At 34.4% G+C, this 27,640-nt stretch overlaps 1 protein-coding gene across 11 annotated transcripts in view; it reads right to left on the bottom strand.

Moving 5' to 3' along the window:
* The window catches only part of AGTPBP1 (ATP/GTP binding carboxypeptidase 1), a 170,933-nt gene that overhangs the window by 82,685 nt on the left and 60,608 nt on the right, over window positions 1-27,640 (bottom strand). For 10 of the 11 annotated variants that reach the window (XR_012332465.1, XR_002177387.3, XM_019940383.3 and 7 more), the window contains exons 9-13: window positions 22,435-22,472; window positions 19,203-19,411; window positions 17,483-17,660; window positions 6,048-6,145; window positions 897-1,013 (exon numbers count right to left, since the gene is read on the bottom strand). Coding sequence is in view for 9 of the 11 variants with exons in the window: in XM_019940383.3 (XP_019795942.2) it covers window positions 897-1,013; window positions 6,048-6,145; window positions 17,483-17,660; window positions 19,203-19,411; window positions 22,435-22,472 (640 nt within the window). In the remaining 2 variants the exon portion in view is untranslated. The remainder of the gene's footprint in view (window positions 1-896; window positions 1,014-6,047; window positions 6,146-17,482; window positions 17,661-19,202; window positions 19,412-22,434; window positions 22,473-27,640) is intronic. The other variant, XM_073806009.1, reaches the window with a different exon arrangement.

Below are 27,640 nucleotides of genomic sequence, written 5' to 3'. Positions count from 1 at the left end.
TGTAAACATTAGCTAGTAAGCATTTCTCTGTTTTTGTTTCTCACATACAGCTTCACATTTAAGTCTTTTTCTTTGAGCAACCAGGAATTATTGCAACCAGGAATTATAACCAGAATACACTGTTGGTGTGTGAAACTTGGCGGGGCGGGGGGTGGGGGGGGAGAGGGAGCGGGGGTTTGCAGCAAGGGCTAAATAAATCTACGATTATCAGTTCAAACCCTTTATTTTACAGTTTAATATTCTGGGCAGTTTCAGGGACTTACTCAAGAACCCACCACAAGTGAGCAGCAGAGTGAGCGTTAGAAACTATATTTACTACTAGCCATCAATTCAATCAGCTTTACTTGCTGTGCAATCCAAGCTGAATACTATATTCTAGTAAATAAATGAGGGTAAGAAATGTTAACAAGAAGTCACTGTCCTTATGAAGCAACTTAGATTCAAAGACTTCCAGTTGTCCTCTTTCCCCGACCTTCCATGCTTATATGGTGACTATCAGGAAAAACAATTCAACGAGCATAGACTATATTTTTAATTAAGCATTTTCTCAGCTCTCATCTCCCCTCAGTTGAAAGCAACTGATAAAAATAAGGCTTTAACATAAGATTCTGAAATGCCATTTTAAAGATTATTTTTAAAAAGAATAAAAAACTATGTCAATTAACTTGATAAACAAAAATGATCAAAAAATTTAAAAGCTAGTCCAAAAATTAAATGGCCTAGTTCCCTCATTTTACCGACAGCAATTTGTAGCTCAGAATGCTGAAATAATTGTCCAATGTCACTCAGAAAAGCAACACTACTTTCATTTTTCAGAAGTGAAAACAGTGATTATAGGTCTAAGAAAAAAAGAACTTTTTCTTAAAATTAGTTAAGATGCTGAATTTTCTGTATACCTGAAAATCATCAACAAGCTCAGGGAAAAGGTGTTCATATATTTTAAGTTCTTCTATTGTTCGTCCTGGTTCTTGCTGGGGTTTTAGTTTGTTAATATCCGTTTCAATATCGTCATTCTGAAATAATAAAAATGGTATGTCACCAATTAAGAAAAACGAAAAATTACAAAACACATTTCAGATTTAAAGCTTTCCAAATTATTAATTACATGTACATAGAGAATAATCACTGCAGAAAGGCTGTATTCATTTCATTGTAAATTAAAATTTGCTTATATTTTTTGGTTGTTGTGTTATTGTTATTTTGGTTGTTATGTTGTGTTTTCTTTTTATCAAAGATTATACTAACATAGCATGGTATTTGGGCTCCTCAAGATAGAAAAACTAACATCAAGATCGAAACTAAACTATGTTCCCCCCCACCAATCTCCCCAACTGCCATCGTTTTGCTCAGATTAAAGGGCAGTAAAACTTAAGAAAACTAAATTGAAAAACGTAAGTATATGATGGTGGTGGTGATAATCAAAATAACTAACTTTTATAGAGCAATGGAAATATGTGACGGACTATGCTAAGGATTTTACATAATGATCTAATTTAATCTGCATAAGAATACTATGAAGCAGATAGTATCATAACCTCCATTTAATTAAAGAGGAAACTGAGGTACAGAGAGGTTAAGTGGCTTGCAAAGAGAGGAGCCAGCATGTGAAATCACTAATCAGTGATTTCAAAGAATACACTGTTAGTCAATATAACGCACTGCCTCAAGAGCGACTAATGGTTATCACGCACCCTTAGAAAAGCTCATTACCACCATTCACTCTGTTTTTCAGGGGAAAAAAACAATGAGGAGTGGAACAACAGCCAAAAATGATTTCCATGTCCCTTCGGGAAAAAAAGACGGTAAATGTAAAGAAATATGACCTCGGAGGAATAGGATATGTATCCAGGATCAATTTGATCTGTGTGTGTACAAAGAGCTAATGTACATCATGATGGAAGGACAAGTGTGAGTTACCTACTATCTGAGCTATTTTCTAGGACCCTCAACAACTCTGGCCTTACACAAATACAAATCCATCATTACCTTCACTGATGGCTAAAGAGAGTTAATAAGACCACTTATTAATTTTCAATTGGTATTCATCTTCAATTTTACATTTATCTTACTATCAGAGTAAAGTACTTATTTTTCAGACTTAAATTCATTCTACTATGTGTCAATCCTTAAAATGCTTTATATACATGTACCTGATTATATTTATATATTGTCATATTAACACATAATTTAAAAAAGAACAATATACTATATATTTCTCATATTTCATATTCAGGAATTTAGCTATTATTTCTTTAACCAATAAAAAGATTTTCTCCATTGCCATAAATAATAAAGACTGGTTTTATTTAAAGAGTATCATATTAATTACTGTATCATAATTGTGTAATTATTACATGAATATATAATTTCATATATCCTTAAATTATGCATTGATGAACCAAAAATATGTAACTTTCTTGATTAGCATCTATTAAAGTAGATAATAGTATATTATCTATATATTATCTATAAAGTAGCTAATACTTTCAAAATAATAAAAAATTTTTAAAAGGTATTCCTTAGTCTAAACATACTAGTAGTTCAATGTTCATTACTATTTTATGAAGATACAGCATTACAAAGTAGCTATTTTAAAAATTAAAAAAAAATTTTCCTGTAAAACAGGCACAGTGAGGAAAGAAAACTATACTTTGAGAGGTCAATAGCAAGAAATTTTGTGTTTTGGTTTGGGGAAAAACAAAGATAAAGAGCTCCTGACACACTCAGAAGAAATAAACCTACTACTCCTTTAAAGTTCTTCTAAAATTAAGGAGAAAAAAAAAGAATACGTTGAAGCTTATACACTGACAAGTCCTGGCAATCTGGAGACGACTCTTCTACAACAGAACCTCCAGGTTTCTATAAATGCTCCAAACTCTGAAAAATCTGGGGCAGAGAATTGAATCACTATGGTGAGGAAAAAACAGTCTCTATGACTACAGTCACATTAGAACACAGATATTATACCCACTACAATGTAGCAGGTTCACCTAAACCATGAAAAAAGTGATGTGATTTAGATAAAAAGGAAAAACTAAGCAAAGTCCAAATGTAACAGACAACATGAGTAAGAAGCAGACAGTGGTAAAGAAGAAAAATAAGATAACACAGCTCAGCAGTGTCAAAGAGCCAACAATTCTGTAGCCCTTGAAAAAAAGTAATATTTAGCAGAGCAGAGTGGTAAAGAAAGCAAACATTCACGATGGAATGCTTTATTCTGCATCTTGGTCCCACCTCTTATCAGCTACACCGATAACCTTTCTGTACCTCTGGTTTCTAATTATCAGCCCTGTAAAGCAGAGGTAATAATACCACATACCTTATAGGATTACTATCAGGACTTAATGGTTACTACAGGCATACCTCGGAAATAGCTCAGCTTCAGTTCCAGGCCACCACAATAAAGCAAATGTCGCAATAAAGAGAGTCAGACGAATTTTTGGTTTCCCAATACATGCAAAAGTTATGTTTATACTATACTGTGGTCTATTAAGTGTTCAATACATTATGTCTAAAAAAACAATGTAAATACCTTAATTAAAAAATACTTCATTACTAAACAATTACAATAGTAACATCAAAGGTCACTGATCACAGATCACCATAACAAATATATTAATAATGAAAAAGTTTGAAATATCGTGAGAATTACCAATGTGACACAAAGACATGAAGTGAGCCAATGCTGTTGGGAAAATGGCACCAACAGACTTGCTCCACACAGGGTTGCCACAAACCTTCTTCAATTTGTTAAAAACGCAGTATCTGCTAAGCTCAATAAAGGGAAGTGCAATAAAACGAGGTATGCCTGTATGTGTAAAGTGCATGGACTAGCACAGGATTAACTGTTCAATAAATTCAATCTATTATTTTTTCTTATTATTATAACTGCTGTGTTAAGGTAAAATGGGGAAAATGTGAGCAATCTTGAATACCCCAGTGAATAATGCTGCCAATAACTGTATATTTTATAGATGTGACTGTCAAAAAAGGCAAAGAAATATGTGGAAATGTTCTAAATTAAAGGAGACTTAATAGACATGACAATTAAATGCAATACCTGATGCTAGATCCTATACTGGAGAAAGAAAGAAAAATCTTTTAAAGGGGATTATTAGATCAGCTGACAAAATGGAATGTGGATGGTAGATTAGATAAAAATGATATATCACTATAAATGTATTAAGTTGGTAATTGTATTGTGGTTATGTAACATATGGGAGGATGTGTGCAGGTTACATGCAAATACTATGTCATTTCATATAAGGAACTTGAGCATCTGTGGATTTTGGTATCTGAGGTGGGTCCTGGAACCAATTCCCCCAGGACACTGAAAGATTACTATATCACTGTCCTTAGAGGAAATATACGCTAATGTATTTATGGGTAAATGACCATGATACATAATATATGAAACTTATTCCCATACGATTTTTTAAAAATTTTTAAATATGTATTCATGCATACACACTGACAATTTTCAAGCAGAAAAATTAGAATCACTGTTATAAATTCCTATTGAGTTCTATTTCCCTGCCAATCTCCATCTTTACATCTGTAGTGGTCACAATAGATTTTTTTTTTTTTCGCGGTACGCGGGCCTCTCACTGTTGTGGCCTCTCCCGTTGCGGAGCACAGGCTCCGGACGCGCAGGCTCAGCAGCCATGGCTCACGGGCGCAGCCGCTCCACGGCATGTGGGATCTTCCCGGACCGGGGCATGAACCCGTGTCCCCTGCATGAGCAGGCGGACTCTCAACCACTGCGCCACCAGGGGAGCCCACAACAGATATTTTTAATGAGGACCCTGAGCCATGAAGAATAAATTACACTCAACATACTTTGTTTTTTTTTTTTTTTTTTTTTTTTGGGTTATGTGGGCCTCTCACTGTCGTGGCCTCTCTCGTTGCAGAGCACAGGCTCCGGACGTGCTGGCTCAGCGGCCATGGCTTATGGGCCCAGCCGCTCCGCGGCATGTGGGATCTTCCCGGACCGGGGCACGAACCCGTGTCCCCTGCATCGGCAGGCGGACTGTCAACCACTGCGCCACCAGGGAAGCCCAACATACTTTGTTTTTAATACACATGGAAACATACATAAAAGAAAGGTTTCCATCGAAATACAAAACTTTAAATTATAAACTTAATATTAATCTAGGAAATTTACTATCTCTAAACACTCACTTCCCAAAGAATCCAAACAGTTGATTTTAATATACCACCTGTTATCTAAGGAACACTTTACATGCAGAATAAACTCTTCTAACTTGGATCCTACCAGTTCTTTCACCATATCAAGTCCAGAACCACCAACACAGTTACCCCAGATTTTTTGCCTTGAACACCAGAGCCTGCACTGTTTTTCATCTTTGTAGCTTCTTGAGGCCAGGATGCATGCCATCACGTTGTCTAGACTGGCTACCATGACAATTTCGCCAAAGCTTGCCTTGGTGATCACATCTGGTGATAATAAAACTGGTTCTACATCTGCTATTAAGATAGAAATCTCCTTCCAGTATCTTAGATTCTATTTCCAGAGAGAGTCAAATACTCAGTGTACCCCAATTTTGATGTAGCATTTCAAGACAAAAAGGCCCAAGCAGACAAGAGTCAAATGAACCCCCTGTGCCCCAAAAGGCATTAAGCCAAACAGTTGAAAAATAAAGGAGTTAAGATGTTTTTCTGCAGATACTAAAATGGTCCCCTCTACCACTTAACAAAGCAAAACGGGTTGCCACCTAAGAGTCTCAAAAAACACTTTCCTTCACCCTTAGATTCCCTTAGACTTTAAAATCTAAGTCAGAAAGGTTAGATAAAATCTTCCTTGTCAGAGACAGTGAAAATAACTTTTTTTAAGGCCCTTTTCAGACTAATGTATTCAAAGCCACATTATTTTCCTTTCAATAGCTTAGTGTCCATAGTCATCCATGATAAAAAGATGTGGACAAAACAAATTAATCTACTGTTAGCTATACATAACTACCCAATCTTTGTTCTACACCTGTGAATACAATTTATAAAGTTGACTAAACACAGAAATTTATACCAACCTTAAAATTTTTATCTAGGTCATCTTCATTTTCGGTTTCATTTTCAGCTTCTAAATCAATATCATCGTTGTCATCACTTTCATCTACTACGTCATCCACTGTGATACAAAATGTGCTATAAGTAGGTCAGAGGTAAGCATTCTATAACATGCACATCCAAAAGTAGAATGTTATATATATATAAAACACTGGTATTTCAATCACCAATGGAAAAGTAAATGAAATTTCCTTATAAAAATGTCTCTAAGGTTGTTCCAGGTGTTGAAAAACCTATGAGATGAAGTGAAAGTACTTCAAAATTTGGAAAAGCACTCTAAAAATATATGAGCTTTTTTACTAATGTTGTCAAGTTCTAAAAAATTAATAATGTCTTACGTTGCAACAGCCTGAATGAAACACCTCGTTTCCTGTTTATGATAAATTTCAATAACTCTTTTCATCCATTTACAATTCACTCCCCATTTATTTCTTTCACTGACTGCCATGTACCATGCACTGTGTTGTGTGCTGGGAATTTTTTAAAAGATGTGTAAATATAGTCCCTGCCTCAGGGAGCTTATGAAGTTAAAGAGAGAAAGAACAAAAAATAATTATAATACAAAAGGTATACACCTAATGAAGGCATATACTTAAAAATGCCATGGGAATGGAATAATAAATGCAAGCTGCCTGGGGCCAAGGTTATTAGTGATCACTTCACAAAACAGGTAATAATTAAGCAGTATCTTGGAGAAAAATATAGCAGCTTTCTGGGTGAACATAAGAGTGTGTGAGTGTGGCTTTTAAGAAGAAGAAATAATAATGTGAAAATAAAGAATTTAAATTATATCTTTGGAAAATAAGTTAATCGTGACTTAACTTGTATGCTTGAGAAAGTACTAGGAGAAGCAAATAAGAATGAGAAAATGAAGGGTATGATAGGCCAATTAGTTTAGATTTTCATCCGATGGAAGATAAGCACTGGGGATTTTAAAGAGGAGAGTGATTTAACTTACATTTTTCAAAAGATCACTCTGGCAGGTATGAGAAAGGGAGCATATATATGAAGGGGGACCAATTAACAGAGGAAAAGACAATAACTGTCTGGACCAATACAGCAGTAATGCGGATGAAGAATGAATATGCATTAGAGAAAAACCCAGGAAACAGAATGTAAAAGGACATGAGGACCATAGAGGTGGGGGACACAAGGAAAGAAGAGTAAAGGAGTACTCTGACAGTACTCATGTAAGCAAATGAGTACATTAAAACAAAGTAGAGAATATTTTTAAAGGACATTTTTCTAAACTTTGCTTTTATTTTTTGCCTCTATTGAGGAATAATTGACAATATAACTGTATATATTGAAAGTGTAAAATGTGATGATATATGGTAAAATGGTAAATCATGGTAAAATGATTATCAAGATGAAGATAATTAATACGTCCATCACCTCACATGGTTAACACTGTGAACATTTTGTGTACGTGTGTGTGCATGTGCATGTGGTGCGAATGCTTAAGATTTACTCTCAGAAACTCAATGCCGTATTAATTATAGTCACCATGTTGTACATTAGATCCTCAGAACTTAATCTTCTTAAAACTGAAAATGTATACCCTTTGATCTTATCACCCCATTTACCATTCTCCCAGCCCTTGGAATCCAACTTTCTATTCCGTTTCTATGAAATCGTTTTTTTTTTTTTATTCAACGATTCCACATGTAAGTGATGCCATACAGTATTTGTCTTCCTCTGCCTTGCACATTTCACTTAGCATAAATGCTCACCAGATTCATCCATGTATCCATGTTGTTGCAAATGGCAGCATTTCCTTTTTTTAATTGGCTGAATAATATTTATATATGATATATGTACATCATATATATGAATCACTTTTCTTCATTCATTCATGGAAAGACATTAAGGTTGTTTACAAATGTTGGCTATTGTAAATAATGCTGGAATGAACATGGGTATACAGATATCTCTTTAAGATAATGATTTTGATTCCTTTGGATATATACCCAGGAGTGGGTTTGCTGGTATGATAGTTCTATTTTTAATTTTTTGAGGAACCTCCATGTCCTTTTCCATATTAGCTGTACCATGTTACGTTCCCACCAACAGTGTATAAGGGTTCTGTTTTTTCCAAATCCTCGCTACTTGCTCTCTCTTTTTGATAATAGCCATTCTAAGAAGTGCGAGGTAATATCTCTTTGTGGTTTTGGTTTGCATTTCCCTGATGATTATTGATGTAAGGCACCTTTTCATTATCTACTGGCCATTTGTACATAATTCTTATGTCTATTCAAGTCCTTTGCCCATTTTTAATTGGACTGTCTTCTTTTGTACCGTTCGGCTATGTGAGTTCTTTGTATTTTTTTGATATTAAACCCTTATTAGATATATGGTTTGCAATTATCTTTTCCCATTCTGTAGGCTGCCTTTTCAATATTTTTTTTTTTTTTTTTTTTTTTCGGTACGCGGGCCTCTCACTGTTGTGGCCTCTCCCGTTGCGGAGCACAGGCTCGGGACGCGCAGGCTCAGCGGCCATGGCTCACGGGCCCAGCCGCTCCGCGGCATGTGGGATCTTCCCGGACCGGGGCACGAACCCGTGTCCCCTGCATCGGCAGGCGGACTCTCAACCACTGCGCCACCAGGGAAGCCCCTTTTCAATATATTGTCTCCTTTGCTCTGCAGAATCTTTTTAGTTTGTTGTAGTCCCACTCGTTTAGTTTCTGTTGCCTGTGCTTTTGTTATCTTACCCGAGAAATCACTGCTAAGACGAATGTCAAGGATCTTTTCCCTTAAGTTTTCTTCTAGGAGTTTTATAGTTTCAGGCCTTATATGTAAAGTCTTTTATCCATTTCGAGTCAATTTTTGTGAATGGCGTAAGACAGGGGTCCAGTTTCATTCTTTTGTGGATACCTAGTTTTTCCCAATACCATTTATTAGAGACTGTCCTTTCCCCATTGTGTGTTCTTGACACCCTTATCAAAAACTAGTTGACCATAATATGTTTGGGTTTATGACTGGGATCTCTAATCTGTTTCACTGGTCTATGTGCCCTGCTTTATTTGAGTACCATACTATTTTGATTACCATAGCTTCATAATAGCTTGAAATCAGGAAGTGTGATGCCTCCAGCTTTGTCCTTCTTTCTCAAGATTGCTTTGGCTATCTGGGGTCTTTTGTGGTTCCATACAAATTTTAGGATAGTTTTTGTATTTCTGTGAAAAATGACACTGGAATTTTGATAGGGATTGCATTGATTCTGAAGATCACTTTGGTCAGCATGAACATTTTCATATTAATTCTTCCAACTCAAGAATACAGGATATCTTTCAATTGTTTTGTGTGTCTTCTTCAATAACTTCTAACAGTGTCTTATTGATCAGTGAACAGGTCTTTCAATTCCTTGGTAAAACTTATTCGTAAGTACTTTATTGTTTTTGATGCTATTGTAAATGGGATTGCTTTCTTAATTTCTCTTTCAGATAGTTCATCATTAGTGTGGAGAAACGCAACTGATGGTTTGTATATTAACTTTGTGTCCTGTACCTTTACTGAATTCATTTATTAGTTCTAACAGTTTTTTGGTGGAGATGTTACAGTTTTCTATATATGAGATAATGTCATCTGCAAACAGAGATGATTTCATTTCTTCCTTTCTGACTTGGATGCATTTCCTTTCTTTTTTCTAGCCTAATTGCTATAATTAGGATATCTAGCACTATGCTGAGTAAAAATGGTGAGAGTGGGCATTCAGCTTTTGTTTTTCTGTTGAACTCTTTATCTCTCTTTCATTTCTGAAGGACAATTTTGATGGGTAAAGTTTTTTTTTTTTTTTTTTGGCTGTGTTGGGTCTCCATTGCTGCACGTGGGCTTTCTCTAGTTGCAGCAAGCAGGGACTACTCTTCATCGCGGTGCGCGGGCTTCTCATTGCGGTGGCTTCTCTTGTTGCAGAGCATGGGCTCTAGGCACATGGGCTTCAGTAGCTGTGGCTCACGGGCTTAGTTGGTCCACGGCATGTGGGACCTTCCCAGACCAGGGCTTGAACCCACGTCCCCCGCATTACCAGGCGGATTCTTAACCACTGCACCACCAGGGAAGTCCCGGGTCAAGTGTTTTTGATTGACAGTTTTTTTCTTCAAGCAATTTGAATATATCATCCCACTCTCTCCTGGCCTGCAAGGCTTCTGCCGAGAAATCTACTAATAGGCTTATCAGTATTACCACATAGGTAACAAGTTTTTTCTCTAGTTGCTTTCAAAATCCTTTGCCTTAAGAGCCTGATGAAAATGTCTTGGTGAAGATCTCTGAGGGATGAATCTATTTGCAGATCTTTGAGCTTGTGCACCTACATAGCCATATCTTCACCAGATTTGGTAAGGTTTCAGCCACTATGTCTTTAAATAAGTTTTCTGTCCCTTTCTCTCTTCTTCTGAGACTCCCATTACACAGATGTTGTTTCACTTAATCGTGTTCCACTATTCACATAGGCCTCCTTCACTTTTTCTTTCTGATTTCTTTTTCTCCTCTGACCTTATAATATCATGAGATCTGTCTTCAAGTTCACAGATTCTTTCTCTTGCTTGATTGAGCCTGATACTGAAGTTCTCTATTGCATTATTCATTGTATTCTTCAGGTCCAGAATTTGGTTCTTTTTATGATTTCTTACTCTTCATTGAACTTCTCATTTTGTTCATGTATTGTTTTCCTAAGTTCACTGAATTGCTTCTGTCTTCTCTTGAAGTATCTGAGCTTCTTTATTTTGAATTCTTTTTCAGATAACTCACAGATCTCCACTTCTTTAAGTTCAGTTACTGAAAAGTTACTGTGTTCCTTTGGCAGTGTCATGTTTCCTTGCTTTTCCAGGTTTCTGAAGGTTTTGTATTGATGTCTGTACATCTGAGGATGCAGTCAACTCTTCCAGCCTTTTTGGACTGGCTTGGGTAGGGAAAGACTTTCACCTGAAGGTGACTGTAAGAGCACCAGCTGAGTAGCACGCAGCGTCTTTGCTTCCTGGGAAGGCACAGTGGTGGCGTCTTTATGCAGCTCCATCAGTTGAGGTCAACATCAGCACTGACTGTAGGGGTCTTCTGTGGCCTATACTATGGAGGTCCTCAGGTAGCAGTGGTGGCTAGGGCTATTGGGATCCTCAGGGGCAAAGGCTGCTAGGGTCTTTTTGTACTCCTCTTTTCTGCCTATATGAGGAAGTTCTAGCTAACGGGATCCCCCTTGGCACCTGATCTGGTATGCTGGATCTCACAGCAGTAACAGAGCCAGCCAGAGTCCTACAATCAGGTGCATGTGGAACCACCACAAAGCCTGGGTCCTTGGGCACTGGTGCACTTGCTGTGGCAGTGGCATTGGTGTCTAAGGTGCGAGAATGTGCAGATCTGTCATGAAAATGAGGTCTGGAGCTCTGGGGCTCACTGTAGTGAGTCCAGCTGAGGGGAGATGCAGCAGCTATATGAGCCCACAGCAAGAGCTCCAACCCCAAGGAACAAATGCAAGAGGCAGGACTCCAGGCAGCTCCGTCAGCTGAAATAAACTTTGGTGAAGACTTGCAAAGCCTCGGAAACAAAGGCTATAAACATCCACAGCAGCAAGGCTCACTGGGATTCTTCTGCTGTCCTTTTCTCCATGGGGTAAAATTCTACTGAGGGGAACCCTCTGGTACCAAGCTGCTCTAGACTGGGGAATGGGGTGATGGAGATAAAATGCTTCCTGTACTTTTCTATGTGGCCATCCTCAGGTTTTGAGTTCTGCATGGTTTCTGATGCTTCTTCATTGAAGTTCAGAGCTATCCCTGAGATATTTTCATCAGTTTGTAGTTGGTTATTTATTGTTTTTGCTGCACTTGCAGGGGAGACAAGTGTTGGGACCTCCTACCCCTCCATCTTGCTGATGTAGCCTTCTTTAAACTATTTTACACTTCCATTTCCAATGTGATTTATCATAGCAAAGATTATAAATTCCTCCCACCCAAGTATCTGTTCTCCTCTCCTTCATTTCAGTAACAGAACCTCTGAGTTTTAGCTAGAGGTTATAGATTCCAGCCTCCCTCACAGTAGTTACAGCCATATGACTAATTTTTGGCCAACAGTATGTGAGACAAAGTTGTAAATACAAACTCCAGGTCACATTCTTTAAAAAGAAAATTGTCCTCTCCATTTTCTTCCATTACCATTTTCCACATGCACATGAGGAAACCACCATAGGAGATGATGAAAACAAAAAGAATCTTTTTCCTTTGATGACCTGGTGGACAGAGGCCTACTGTCCAGGATCACCTACCCATCTTCTGTAAGGGTATGTGAGAGAAAAAAAAAAAAATCTATCTCATGGCAGTGTAGCAAATAGGCTCTGGAGACAGAATACCTAATTCAAATCTTGGCTCCTTGAGTTACTAACTACTTGACTTTGAGCAAGTTACATAAGTTATTTGTGTCTCAGTTTCCTCATCTATAAAATGGAAATACCCACACATACTGTTCTTGGGAGACTTAAAGGAGTTAATATATATAACGTGCCAGGCAAAGAGTATGTGCTATATGGGACTTCCCTGGTGGTGCAGTAGTTAAGAATCCGCCTGCCAATGCAGGGGACATGGGTTCAATCCCTGGTCTAGGAAGATCCCACATGCCATGGGGCAACGAAGCCCGTGCACCACAACTACTGAGCCCATGCGCCTAGAGCCCATGCTCCGCAATAAGAGAAGCTACCACAATGAGAAGCCCATGCACCGCAACAAGGAGTAGCCCGCACGCGGCAACAAAGACCCAGCACAGCCAAAAAATAAATAAATTTATTTATTTCTAAAAAAAAGAGAGTATGTGCTATAAAAACGTCTGTTATTACTATTGTTGCTTGAGGGACTGTGGTACTGTACTGGGTCACTGTGTAACAGTAGCTCAGTCTATCCTAACAGAGTTACAAAATTGCCCTAAATTCTTTCAGAAATAGACCACACAAAGTAAGTATTTATATTGCATAGAGTAACTGGGTCTATTTATGTCAACGTACTAATGCCAGTTAGTCGTGGATAAACATAGGAAAAACTGACATTTGGTAAAAGAACTGTTAGGAAAAAAGAAGGCACTGAATTCAGAAAAGCCTGTTGCAAATAAGAAAGACAACTCCTTGGATAGGGAGAAGGGAAAATGCAGTTCAGTATCAAAGAGAAAATATGTTTTCAATTTTTAGGCAAACCTGTCAAATATTTTCCTTTGTAGGTATTTTTCCTTTGGTTTCATACTCCAGATGTGAAAGGTCACATAGCTTAGGGTGTCTGAGACCTTCTTTTCTATTCCAATGATCTATTCTTGTACCATCACCAATATATATCAATTATTGTAACTTAATCTCACAATTAAAATCAGGGAATATAAATCATCCTTGTTGTTAGTTTTCAAAATGTCCTTGGCTCATTTATAGTGAAGACAAAAACATAGGAAAAAACTTAAATGGCTATCAATAGGAAACTAGTTAGATAAATTATACTGTATCTGTATGATATAACAATTAAAAGGTACAAGTCAGCACTTTCCATAAGGTTTTGGAAAGTATATTTCAAGGGGTTTATTTTGTTCGTCCTATTGCTCCTATAAATGTGATCTTTCCCTTTGTGTTTTCTGTTACTGTTTTTTGTTGATACATACATATATATACACACATGTGCGCGTGTACGCACACAAAAGAAAACTAGTGAATTTTATTCATCTATCTTGTAAACAGGACTTCACTGAACTTTTATCTGGTCTAAGATACATTTTATAATTGATTTGCTTGGATTTTCCACATGAGCAATAACATCCTCTGCAGACAATGATATAATTTTATCTCACTCTTTTAATGATTAATACCTTTCCTTTCCCTGTCTCACTGATTTGGCCAGAGTTTTCAAAACAATGTTTAATAATGGTTGAGAAAGGCTTCCTCTAACACTTCATAACTATTTGTGATGTTGGTCGCTGATCTGAGTTAGATAATACTCAGCTAGCATGGAAAATATTCCTTAAGAAATTTTATCTGGAATTAATAATGATTTTTATCAAAACTCTTCACAGCATTTATTAAGATAATCATTGGTTTTCTTGCTTTGACCTACTGATAAATTTTAATTAAAGTCTTAATATTACAATAAACTTACTTTCTAAAATAATCCTTACTTTGTCAAAGTGTCCTATATCTGAAAATGCCGCTCAATTCAATATTCTAGTATTTTAGATTTTTGTATTTATTTTCATGAGTGACAATGATCTGTAAGTTGTTTCAGGTTATTCTTACCAGGTTTTGATTTCAGCAACATACTAGCTTCTAAACTTTTCTTTTTTTTCTATGCTCTGGAAAATAAAGCATAGGAAAATTTCTTGAAAGTTGAGAGAACTAATCTATAAAGTCATCGTTGTTTGGTGTCTTCACTGAAGGCAACTTGATTGCATATTCAGTTGTGGGTTTGCTACTATTTAAGTCAATTTTAGTTATTTATATTTCCCTAAAATATTGTCCATCTCAATCATATTTTCAAATGTATTAACATGAGCTATCTTCAGCATCCACTTAGATTGACTGGATCTCCTCTATTTAACTTGCCAAGAACTTAGAGGTATATTAAAATCACCCACTAATGCTGTGTTTCTATCAATTTCTCCATATTATCCAAATAATTATAGCTTTATCTACCTTTGTTCTAGTGCTTGGCACACTTGTTACTATCTAGCTTATATAAAATCATCTTTGATATCTTGCTTTAAACATTTTGTTCTGTATTTATATTTTGTGGGGTAGTAATAATGTCTTCCTCACCTTTCTTGAGCTGAGAAAAACAGATACACAGTTGCCAATCTGTTTATTTTAAGCTTTCAGTCTTGCTGTTTTAAGAGTTTCCAGGATGTATCAGCTACTTAGATTTTGTTTTTAACCCAACCTGAGAGTCTCTTTTTTTTTAATGGGGGTATTTTATCCTTTTAGATATCTTATTACTGAAACTGATTTGCTTGTTCTCGCTTTGTATTCAGCATTTTCCGGATTTTGTGCATCTTGGAAATTTTCTTACTTTTCTATGGCAGTGATGGATGGACCTCTTCAAGAATTTTTTCCAAGAAGGAATATACATTATTTTATACAGAATTTCAAAGGGTTCTTAGTCTCTGAGGTCCATCCATGGATTCCTATGGTTCAGTAGATTCTAGTCCAAGGATCTCTGCTCTAGATGTTACTTTTACATTTTGAAACACATATTTGGGCCACTATTTCTATAATTACCATCTTAGAAATGCAACAATATTATAATTTAAGAAATCTATGAATATAAATTGCAAAAGACCCAGTTTACTATAGCCGTATATTATGTATCTTTCACCAAAAATTAGTTGATATATTTCAAAATAATAGTAGAGCAACTACTTAGTATTACATAATTAACAATTTGTAATGTTAAATACAATTACTCTACTACCATGTCTTCTGTGTTCTTGACTTAATTCATCACTGGCCTGGCTGAAGTATTATTTCATACAATTACTTCAGAAGGGTTCCTGGGCAATATGCTTCTGTACCCTTGCATATCTAAGAATATGTCACCTTCACATATGGGTGGCTTCTAATAAGGGTTCAGAAATCTTGAGTCAGAACTCTTTTCCTTCAAATCTCCAGAGTCTGCTTCACTGTCTTTTGGCATTAAATGTTTAAGAGAATAAGTCTGGAGGCCAGCTCAATTCATCCATTAACAAGTGTTAAATGCACATTTATTATAACTCATGCCATCTAACGCATGCTGAGGATAAAATGAAGGTAAAAACAACAGTCTTAGCTTCGTGGAATTTACAGTCTAACTGAGGATGGTAAAAAATAATGAAAATTGTGATAAATTTAATGAAGCCTGATATGTGAGAAAATGATGGAGAGCAGGGTGTTTTCCTTGTGTCTATGCAATTGCTCTCACATCTCATCCATGAAGCCTTCTTAGTCAATTAAAGTCTCCATTTCTAGTTCAGTGAACCATCAGTCTGAAATGATGCAGAAAAGGAGCCCTCAGAAAAATATTATCTCTGTCTTTTTTTTCCCCATGTTTGATATATTCCCTGCACTACAAGTCAGCTTTCTCTATCCATGTGATTATTCTGGACACTGAACAAAGAACACTCTGGGGTATATCCTATCTCTCTCCCAGTGTTACTACCTGCCACATATAGTGAAGTCTCACAAGCTTTCTACCAGTTAGAACACCACTTAAACCTCCATAATCCTACACTGAGAGAAAGAAATTCCAAAAGCTCCTTGACTCTCCCTCCAAATTAGGTACTAGTGGCCCTCAACCTGGAGCCAGATACTGCATTTCATAGAAGGGTGAATAGAGTTGACACTCTTCCTTAATCTATTCTTTTCTCCAACATGTTTGTTGCACACCCTATGTTTATTCCATGAGAATGCTCCTTTTATCTAGTTTTCAGATTCTGTACAGATTTTTCTCCTATTTTTGAAGTCTGTTGGCAATTTTAAATGGAATGAGAAGAAGCAATTAGATCACTGTTTTCACTTAGCGATGTTTAATCAAGTCCCAGACTTAGACTTTTAAACCTTTTAAAGGAAGTTTCTGAATAATCCATTTTGATATTTTGTATAGACTAAACTTCTACTTTAATAATTAAATACTTTAGAAATGCAATCATAACAGTGAACTCTGTGATATATACCATAGGTAAATCTATATCAAGGATAATAAACTAATTATAATTACTTAAAAATTTTCTTAAATCACTTCAAAGCATTGCTTTTAAATATAATTAAAAACCTCTTACTTTTTTAAAAAGTGATCACCTAACAAGAAAATACTTTAGAAATTCTATTAATAGCCTAGACTACTTTCTCTTTTGAATTTTGCTGTGTCTTATAAAAAAAATTCTGCTTTTTCCCCACATTAAGAAGTGGAAACTCTTACTTCCTTTGCTATGTACACAATATTGCATCAAAAATGACAAAGAGCCAATTTATGATATTTTCATATTTTCTATCAGGTAACTGTGCAAGTTTTGTTAAACATAAACTGTAACATGTTTGATGATTAGACACCTTTAACTTTAAAAAATGAAGTTCATTAAAAAGCTACAAATGTAAGCTCAAATAGAATTACCTAAACAGTTAATGTTTACATTCTTAGACTTTGAAAATTTATATAAACTATCAAATACTGTTCCTGTGTGGTACTTAAAGTTTTTCACAATTCACATTTCCACATATGTAATACACCCCACATTCCTTCCCTTAATTAATCAATCTCAATTTCTTATATTTGAAGAAATATTTATTAACTAAAAAATAATATGAAGGTTTATCGTGTTCATTAAAACCTTCTTTTGCTAGGGAGATGAACAAAAGCAAAAATAGATAAAGTCACACAATTCCAATAACCACTGAAAGCCAGCAAGAAGCATGTGGTCCTACCTTCAGGGGGTAAACTGTAGAGCTGGGCCACAGGTCCAGTCACAGGAATAACTGGTAACTGGAAATGGAAAGAACTTTTAATCGTTGGGAGTGGCAGGCGATTTTTAGGGAAACACTTCCTCATTATCAGACTGGAGGTGTTGACAAGAGGATCAAGGGTCCTGACTGCCAAACATTCCTGTTTTATAAGAAAAGAAAAAAAAGATAATGTGCCTTTGGTGAATAAGTGAAACAATTTTACATGACTTCGGAAAGTAATACATTAATAATTTTCAGAAGGCAAATACCACAAAAAAATTTAACATAATTATAAAACAGCTTTGACTAATCAGAAATATCTCTTTTTAAGTAAGAACCTCATATGGCAAATTTAGCAGTAATTTTCCTTAAATATTTTAACTAAGCAGAAATCAGTACCATCTCCGGTACCAGAAGTCTCCAAAGCACTAAGTAATATCTATGAGTGACTTAGGGAGCATTTAGCAAGCCTAGGGTATAAAATAAAAATGAAAATTTAAGGGAAGAAAAAAAAGAAGATTAAGAAATTAAGACAGGTGTAAAAAATAAAAAGGAATGTGCATTTGGCTGAGCCTTTCTCAAAATTCTATCAGTTATCATGCAATAGCACCCCTAATAAGTTAGCTGTTCAACTTATAAAAGAATAGCCTGAATATCACAATTTTAAGTTTTAAGAGTTTAATTTGCTATCCTGGTATCTAATCTTGAGAAGGACTAGTGAACAGGGAATTTGAAACTATTTCATATAACACTGTTATTATTATTGACAATTGACATCTAGATGGCTTTAGATGGCACTTTGATAACCTGTGAAGTTTTCAGTAGAAATCTTCACACCTGACCTGTCAAAACAGATGAAAAACTAAGGCTCATAAATGTGAAGTGGCATAAACAAAGTCACCCAATTCTTCCTCATATATCAAATATCCATCACTGTCTATATTAGGAATAGTAAAAATAAGTGCATGTGATTGATCTAGAAAAGAAAAAGCTAAGAGTTAACATAAAATATGTGTTCTTAACTACTCTCACACAGAAAAAGATTATTTGTTGTGTGTGAGACCAAGAGGGCACAACCAAGGTGACTGGTTGGAATTTTCAAGACAGATTTTGTTCTAATAATTATAGCCTTGTAAAAATAAAAGGTTACTTTGCAATATCCTCACTCTACAGATGCTAGAATCTTGCTAAAGATATTGTTGAGAAGGTTTATGCATAAGATGGCTGGCAGAACCAGGATTCCTAACTCCAGGTTTCACTTCTGTACCTGCACTATTTAAAAATATTCTCTCCAGAAGAAAGACCGAGAACACTCACAAACAACATATCTGCCTTACCAGCCATAAAGGATTTGTGAATACTTATGAGGGGAACATACAAAACTGAGTATAGCCAACTGCACACCTTAGAAAACGTGGCTATATGGAATTCCTTCCTGCCCAGTGGAGAGACTTATATACATCTTCCTTTTACGTATGGGGGAAAAACCTCATATTGCAGAGATATGCACTGAGCACTTTCTCGAACTCAGTCTGATGTCATAGTTGAGAAACGATTGTGCCTTTTGGCTTTCAGATTTTTTTAATATATTTATCATACTTTTTGAGTATTTTTAGAAATACTAAGTATTCTTAAGAACCAAAGAACCAAATCCTATCATTAATAGGTAATCATAATAACAGGAAGAAAATTAAAAACTCACTTGTGAAGTGTTATAAAGAATTTTCATCCCATTGGCATCGATAAATGCTTTTCTTCCCAACTTGATGCTTGTAACACTTTTTAAACTCTGTAAAATTCCTTTTCGAATGAGCATGTTTCTATGCCGATTATCATGGCGGTGCCAATCTACATAAATTGTTAAAAGGACTTGGACATATCCTCTGTCTACAGCTCTCCTGGCATTTGTTTCTTTAACAAAAGAAAATTGAGAAAATATTTTTTAAATAATAAGAGTCACTGGTAGAATAAATCAAATTAAAAACATAACCACAATACTGGAATGAAGTCTTACAATACTTTTCCAAAAATAAATGGCAACCACATATTTAAATATTTTTTAGCTAACAACATAAATATGACAAGTTCCAGGTAATTTTCCAGAAACCTGCCCATATATTGTTTTGTGGTTAATAAATATCAAAATATCTTTAACACAATTAAGGTTGTATATTTTTAAATGTTAATACTAACAAAACTTTCATATATTTTAAAACTTATGAATATACTGACTTTCATTACACCAAAAGGAATATATAAGCCTTTAACTCACTAGCTGTGACTATGATTTTGTTAAAAGCCATTATCATTATCGCAACTTCTATTACAATCTTTGTGTGAAATAAACTCCATTGGATTGCAGCTCCTACTACAAATTGTATGTGTTTCTATTGAAATTATTTTAAATTTTAATTACCCCCACAATTATATATAAATATCCATGCCACAACAAAGCTAAGTGAAAAGTACTTAAACAACTTTTTAGTAAGTGAAATGTAAGAAGCATTATATGATTAGAAGATAGTGCTTTATTGTCATTAATTTTTTAATGTATGAAAAAACTGCATCAAAATTTTTTTTTGTAAACAGTCAATTTTATTGGGGTAAAATTAACAGAAATAAATTCATAAATTTGATGTACTTCATTTTTTTAATGTTAATATTTAAGATTTTTAACCAAAAGGGTGCATTTCACTAAGATGAGAGCAAGGGGATCGTATCTTAGCAACATCCTGAGCCACCCAGCACCACATGGGTGGGCCAATGATAAGAGTGCAAGATAATGTGGAATACCAACCCATCTGAGGTTGTTTACTTAGAAAGAAATACCAATCTCTTCCTCATCTACATTTACATATAAAATGACCACCTGGCTCATGGCATGGACACTAAGATAATGCAACAGTAAGGCTGTGCTGCTTTTAGTTGCCTGAAAGAATTACTACAGTTTTAAATGTGCTAATACCCACCTAAAACATAAAGACACTGAGATCAACAAACTTATTAATGCCCTCTTGGAAATTATGTTCTGATATTTGAGAGCTGGAAGAAACTCACAGGGGCAGGAAGGGGGCACTTTCTTATGTAAAAGGTTTAATACCTCTGTTGTGTCTGGAAGAGATAGTTTGTTAAGGCTGTGGCTATCTATAGAACAGTTCAATAGGTCTGACTAACAATAGTTTCATGTATTTTAAACAAATATACATATTTTGTTTACACCAATTGGAATATATAAGCCTTTAGTTTACTAGCTTCTTAGTATTACCAGTAGTACTTAAAAGATATTACTATCATAATGTCTTTTAAGAATCACTGTAACTCCTATTACAAACTGTGTTTCCACTGGAATTCCCAAAAGCCTAAATGGTATTTATGAGAAATATTTAAATTCTTTATTGAAGATCAAATTAAAAACTTGTGCATAACTCAAACACAGGTGCTGAGTGACTCTTAAGAGAAGTGAGCAGATCTATCTGCAATCCAGGATCATTTACTTGTCAGTTACTTTTTTACCTGATGGAGCAAACAGATATGTTTGCCCACCATCCTCCTTTGAAGGAGAAGAAGTGAGGGAGTAAAAGGAAGCTTATTATTTAAAACTGAAGATATCAGCATTTCAGTCATTTTAGGTTAACTGATTTCTAAAAATACTTGAAACTTAGAGTTTTAGTTTTTACTGACTTTGAATTAGTGACTTTGTCATCAGTGATTCTGAAAATTAGTAAGCTTTAATAAGAGTTTAGTTTTAATGGCTATTTTAATCTACTCTAAATCAAAAAAAATATGCCTACATTAATTTAAAAATTAATCTTTAAACAATTTGAACCACAAAGGCAGGGAAGGCACATCAAAGCAAGGCTACAAATATCTTTGAAATTAATCCAAATATTCTAATCTTGGTCTAAAGTTTATCACATCATATATGAAAACAAAGCTACATAGCTAATCTAATTGAATAATACATATTTCATTTCAAGGATAAAACTGTTAACTGAATTTTATGCACTCTAGTATATAATAGTAATACCTAAGGTGATTCTTTAAATTTAATAAATCATTACCAAATATCAGATTCTCAATCAATTAATCATTTGCTACTGTCCTTCTCATCAAACTTAAGGGCAAGTTGGTCTCACCATCAATAGACAGTTTTGGGGAAAAATAACATTGAAAGCCATCAACATAGATCTTTAGGACTAAATGTTATTGTGGTTAAATAAGATGTTAATTTAATCAACCAATGGAATGGGGGAATGGGAGTGCTAACAAAAATTAATATTTAAAATACAGACACTGAGTATCATGGAGAGAAAAAAAGCACATAATGCAGATGGTTACTCTCCAAAAAAAAAGCACCATATTGCGTTAAGACACATTTCCTCCAATACTTCAATTTTGAAGATTAAAAAAATTGTGCTTTAGTCTGTAAATGCATTTAGTAAAATGTAAATTTACATTAAGTCATTTTTAATGTTATAAATTTGAATTTTATGGTAGAAATAAAACTTCTAATAAAGAGGTCCTAACTGAAAATCATATGTTACATAGAGACAGTAGTTGTCAAAGATACTCTTCATGGTAGATGTTCTCAAGGCCATGTTAGCATCACTTTTTCAAAATGATAGTATATAATATTTACATATTACTTTCCCCTACTAACAAGGCTTTATGTTTATGAAAGTAACTTAGAAAAAGGAAGTCAATATACTTGAATAAATTATATGAATGTACTGATAAATTAGAGCTCAATAAACATAAATGATCTTAGATATATATCAATCGACTGTACTAAAAGATAAAATCAACTTTGACATTAAATTATTATGAACAAGCTTTATAAACATAAACTAAATCTACATTTCCAGTTTCTTTAACATAGTAGACAGAATACTCAGAAAAATAGTATCTAGTATTTCTAGTATTTAAAAACTTACTTGATTTTAGCAATGCAGCAAGGGTGTCTAAAGCAACCCTGTCAACATGAGAAAACACAAACAACAACAAAACTAGTAAAATTAATCTACAATAGTAAATTCATACAATCTTTTCAGATAAGTAATTAGTATCTACTCCAAATGTCATTCCTGTTATAATCAATTGCATATGCTGTTTCTCTATATGCCTCACTTCCTTCAGGTTAAAATTGGATATGAGGAAGATTGAAATATCAACAAAAAAGCACCAAAAAAAAATGTTTAAGAAAGAAAAAGAAGAAAATTAACAATGTCTAAGTCTTCATATCAGAGGTTAGGTGAATGGAATCATTGTACCTGTGTCTGACTGGGACAGAGTTCACAAAGGAATAATACTAAGAATCATAGATTCTGATTCACAAAAAAATTAAAACAAAAACAAGTTTTAACACAAAGTTTGCAACTACAAAATTCTATAGATATTCGTAGCTATCTGACTTCAAAGTATTTTAGTTCTATCAAGCAATAATCCTAACACTTAATGTGATAACAAATGTAAAATATTTTGGAACTAGGAGGTTTGGGGAGAGGAAGTATGAACCCTTAACATTTTTCAGCCATACGGCACCAAAGAGAATAATGACCTAATTAACATCTCAAAAATTCTCACTGCCCATTAGAGGACTTATATATTCTTTGAATATAAATGTGCAGTTACACACAGTGAAATCAGTGGCCATTAAGCAACTTTGAAAATATATATAACATCACTGTGGAAAACCTGTAATTCAAATATTTTTTTAAAAATGAGTTATTGAAGAAATGGAACTTTCAGGAACTTTAAAAATATAAGCCAGTACCTCTTAGTAAGATTTCAACAAGGATAATTAATTTGCATAAAAATATGTACACTGTCAAATTTAAGCAATTCACTCATCACTAAGCATTTGTTGAATGCCTACTAGATACCCACAGTAGCAGGTTCTTCATGGGTATAAAATTAGAAAACAAAGTTATCTCTTTCACAGATAATTTTACAATCTAGATAATGTAATAAAATGTACATATCTATGGAAAAACTACTCAAGAAATTAAAACTGAAAACAAGATAATAAAGTTAAAAAAGCTACATACACACTAGTGGTACACATAGCGTGACCAGATGATGACTTCTAAGATGACTTAGAAGATTTAAAACGGATACTGATTTAAGATGGATATTGGTTCAAAATAAAACCTGAAACAATAATCCAGGACTAGGTACAGACTAAGTGCTCATTTATAATAAATGCTCATTACTGCTACCCTCTAGAGCAAGTTGTTAACAGTTACATTTTGGTTTATTGACACAAATAAAGCAACCATATAAACATTTATTTATGATAACATTTGTAAAATAAAAACAACAGTATATGCTCTAAAAAATATAAACTCCTGCATGTAACTTTCTCAAAACAATGTGCAGTTTTGGTAATGGCAAGTTAAAAGTAAATGAAAACTATAAAATTATAACAGAATTTTCACAGCACTGAATCATCAGTAAGAAACTTTTCATAATCTTATAATTATTCAATAAAATGCACTTAAGACTGTAAAACTATCAGAATAAGGATGACTTTTAAATTGGTCAAAATCAGAATTAAATGGATCTTCTAAGTACAATGGCAATTTTGGGGAAAAAAGACTTCATTCAGCAAGGCCTGACAAATGCCAAAAATTGTTACATATGCCTTGTATATGTGTTTTCTAGTTTAATTGTTAAAAAAAAAAAATTCCTAGTCCATAGAATTGACACATTTTATGAATAAGGAAACTAAGGATTTCAGAATATAATATGCCTAGGGTCACATAAAAACTAAGTGATATGAAAAATAAATCATACAAGATTCTTGTTGAGAAAGAAAATTATGAAATCAGAAATGTCAGTCTCCTCCAAAAAGATATGTTGAAGTCCAAACCTCTAGCACCTCAGAACGTGGCCTTATCTGGAAACAGGGTCTTTGCAGATGTAATTAGTTAAAATGAAGTCATGCTGTAGTAGACTGCCCTTAATCCATCAACACAGATGCTCTTATAAAAAGAGGGAAGACTATTTGAAGACAGACACACAAGGAGAGAACACCATATGATGATAGAGGCAGAGACTGAAATGTTGCACCTACAACCAAAGAACACTAAAGATTGCCAGCAAACCACCAAAAGCTAGGAATAAGCAAGGAAGGATTCTCCCCTGCAGGTTACAAAGGGAACACTGGTCCTGCTGACAAGTTGATTCTGAACTTCCAGCCTCCAGGGACAATAAATTTGTTATTGTAAACTACCAACTTTGTACTAGGTACTTTGTTACAACAGTCCTAGGAAACTAATACAATTGCTTAGAGGCAATCATTTGCAATGAACTCAGAATTTTCCCATCTACAGCTAAGTCTTAATTCAAAATTTTAAAAATCTTAACAGCACTTTCAGAAACAGTCTTTCTGCCTGCTGGCAGCTGTTTACAACACATTTGAACCAAACAGAAGTGCTCTGACATTTTCTAAGCCTTAAACTACATGTTTTTCTCTTGATGTTTATTCTTCAATGCTGCCAAAACTGGATATGCACCCAATTCCTTCTGCCCATCATGCTTGTTCCACAGCCCCATTAGATGAAAAGAAATTATGAAGTTTGGTGCAAAGTCGTCTTGACAGTTTTACCAAGATGTTTTTTAAAAGGTATTTTTAAAAACTTCAGTACTAAGGAATTTCTGCAATTCTATATCAGTTATAAGCCAGTATGAATTTATAATATAAAAGTTACCCAACAATTACAGAATAGTATTTATTGAAAAGTACATTTTTATATGTTGATTAGAATTTCTCAGCACCAATATTTTATACTTCCTCATATATTTTTCAGTCTTCACAAGTCCCACACAGAATAACATAACTAACAATGGCTTTAAAAGCAGCCTGTGGCTTATTCATTTGGGAGCAGTGAGGGAGGAGAAACTGAAGCCCCAGGTACTCATGAAGTTATTTAAGTTGTGGGGGGGAGTCAATCCTTGCAATAACCTCCAAACCTGTAGTGAAACTCAGAAAGAGTTACAATAGCTTTTAGAGTTGCTTCCTTCTAGATTAACAGTGTTTAAATCCAAAACCTAAAATTGGAAAGGAAAGGAAATTCTAAAGGAAAGCACCGCTCTTCAAACATAAATAATAACCCTCAATCTTCTTCAACTAACTAAATGCACGGCATTAAGCGGAGGAAAAATTGGTATACAAATGCTCTAGATGTTGAGACTGTTTAATTAAGGGGGAGATCCTACAATTATTCAAAATAATAAAGGAATCATGATATAGATGTCTGGTCAATGAATGGTTTATCCTTTTTAAAGTAAAAATAAAGTTTAAAGAGTTTTTCTTTTTAAAATATAGAAAAAAGAATGAAGGAATAATGTAGATAATTTACATTCCTTTCTCAGAAGTTTAGACCCACTGATTTCTACATGGTTTTGGAAATAGTCCATGTTGTATATTATACAGATACTTGTGAAATGTTCTTTTCTCATAGGAACTTTTTATATTAGGTTTGGTAACTTGGTTACAATAGAGTAATGTAGATCTTAAGTAGGAGATCATAACCAAGATCAAGATTAATTTTAAAGTACTTTAAAGATCAAGAAGAGAAAAGCCATAAAAATTTTAAAGATAAAGAATATATTTTTAATATTAACTAGGATTCATGCACATCCACATTACTACATTACTTACCTAAACTAATTACACTGCATTAATATAGCCATTGTGCTAATTACAAGAATTAACTCATTAAATCCTCATAACAACCTTATGATGTAGGCACAAATACTACCATTTTATAGACAGGAAACTGGGGCATAAAAAGTTAGGCAACTTACTTCATATCATGAGGCCAGTAAGAGCTAACATGCAAATCATGTTCTGCCGAGCTCCAAAGCCCACTCACTACACTACATCAATTCTGGAAGTTGGTTTTACTAATTGTGAACAATCATTTTCTTTATCTTGTCACATTTCATCAGATGCTCTAAGACTGTGTGTATGATCTTTATATAAGTAAATATGCTGTCATCCCACCAAATAATATTTAATAAATAATTATATGTGCAAGTAAGCTTCCATTTTCAAGCAGGGTAAAAGCTAAACATCTGGCCTTTATTAAGTAAGGGTGAAAAGACTGAGCATGTTCTGGACATTATTCATTTGTAAAATTTAACCAAACAGTTGATGTGGACAAGTTCTTCCTTATAAAAGAATCACAGCTAATAAAAGTAGAAAGAATGAGAAAATTATTGAGAAAATAATTCCAAAAAGGTTTATTATTGAGAAAAGGTTTTTTATTGAGAAAAAGGTTCCAAAAAGTCACTATTTTGGAACCTTTTAAGAAATAATGGATCAGGCAATGCTATGAAATATTGCTAAGTTTTTAGGTGAAAGGGGATGGAACATTTCAACACAATGATTTTCAGTGGTGCAAAACAGAGACCCAGCACCACCTATGAAATATTTTGACCATTAAAAAAAAAAAAAAAACAAATCTAATCAAGCCTCAAGCTCCATCAGTCTACAGAAAATTTGAGGGATATACCTACAAATTAAGTGATCCCAGTATACAGTCATCTTAACCTATGTTGGGACATTCTATAAGATGCCACCCAGTTCCTTCAACAAATAAAACAGAACGGAAAAGTAGGGGGACTGTTATTGACTGCAAAAAATTACAAGACTTATCAATCAAGTAGAATGTAGAGCCCTTATTTGGATCCTGATTTGAACAAGCCAACTGTAAAAAAAAAGACATTCCTCAGACAATCAGAAAATATTAGATGATCTTAAAGAATTATTAATATTGTTGAACAAAGAAATGATACTTTGGTAACACTAAAAGAAAAAAACTATGTCTGATAGTGATCATACTAAAGAATTTACAGTATAAACGTCATGGCTGATATTTGCTTTAAAGGGCATTTGGAGACAACTGGAGAAAACTAAACACACTGGATTTTAGATTGTGTTAGGGAATTAATCATTTTGTTGAGTATGATTACAGTATTATGGTTATTTTTTAGGTCCCTATTTAGCAGAGTTACATAATGAAATATTTAGGGGGAAAGTGAGAAAATATCTGGTATTTGCTTACAGAAATTCATATATATGTGGAAAACATCTGGGATTTGCTTAAAAATACCCCAGGAAAAATAAATAAA

The sequence above is a fragment of the Tursiops truncatus genome, chromosome 6, assembly GCF_011762595.2.
Source record: "Tursiops truncatus isolate mTurTru1 chromosome 6, mTurTru1.mat.Y, whole genome shotgun sequence".
NCBI lineage: Eukaryota > Metazoa > Chordata > Mammalia > Artiodactyla > Delphinidae > Tursiops > Tursiops truncatus.
This window is presented reverse-complemented; position numbering and strand designations above follow the sequence as displayed.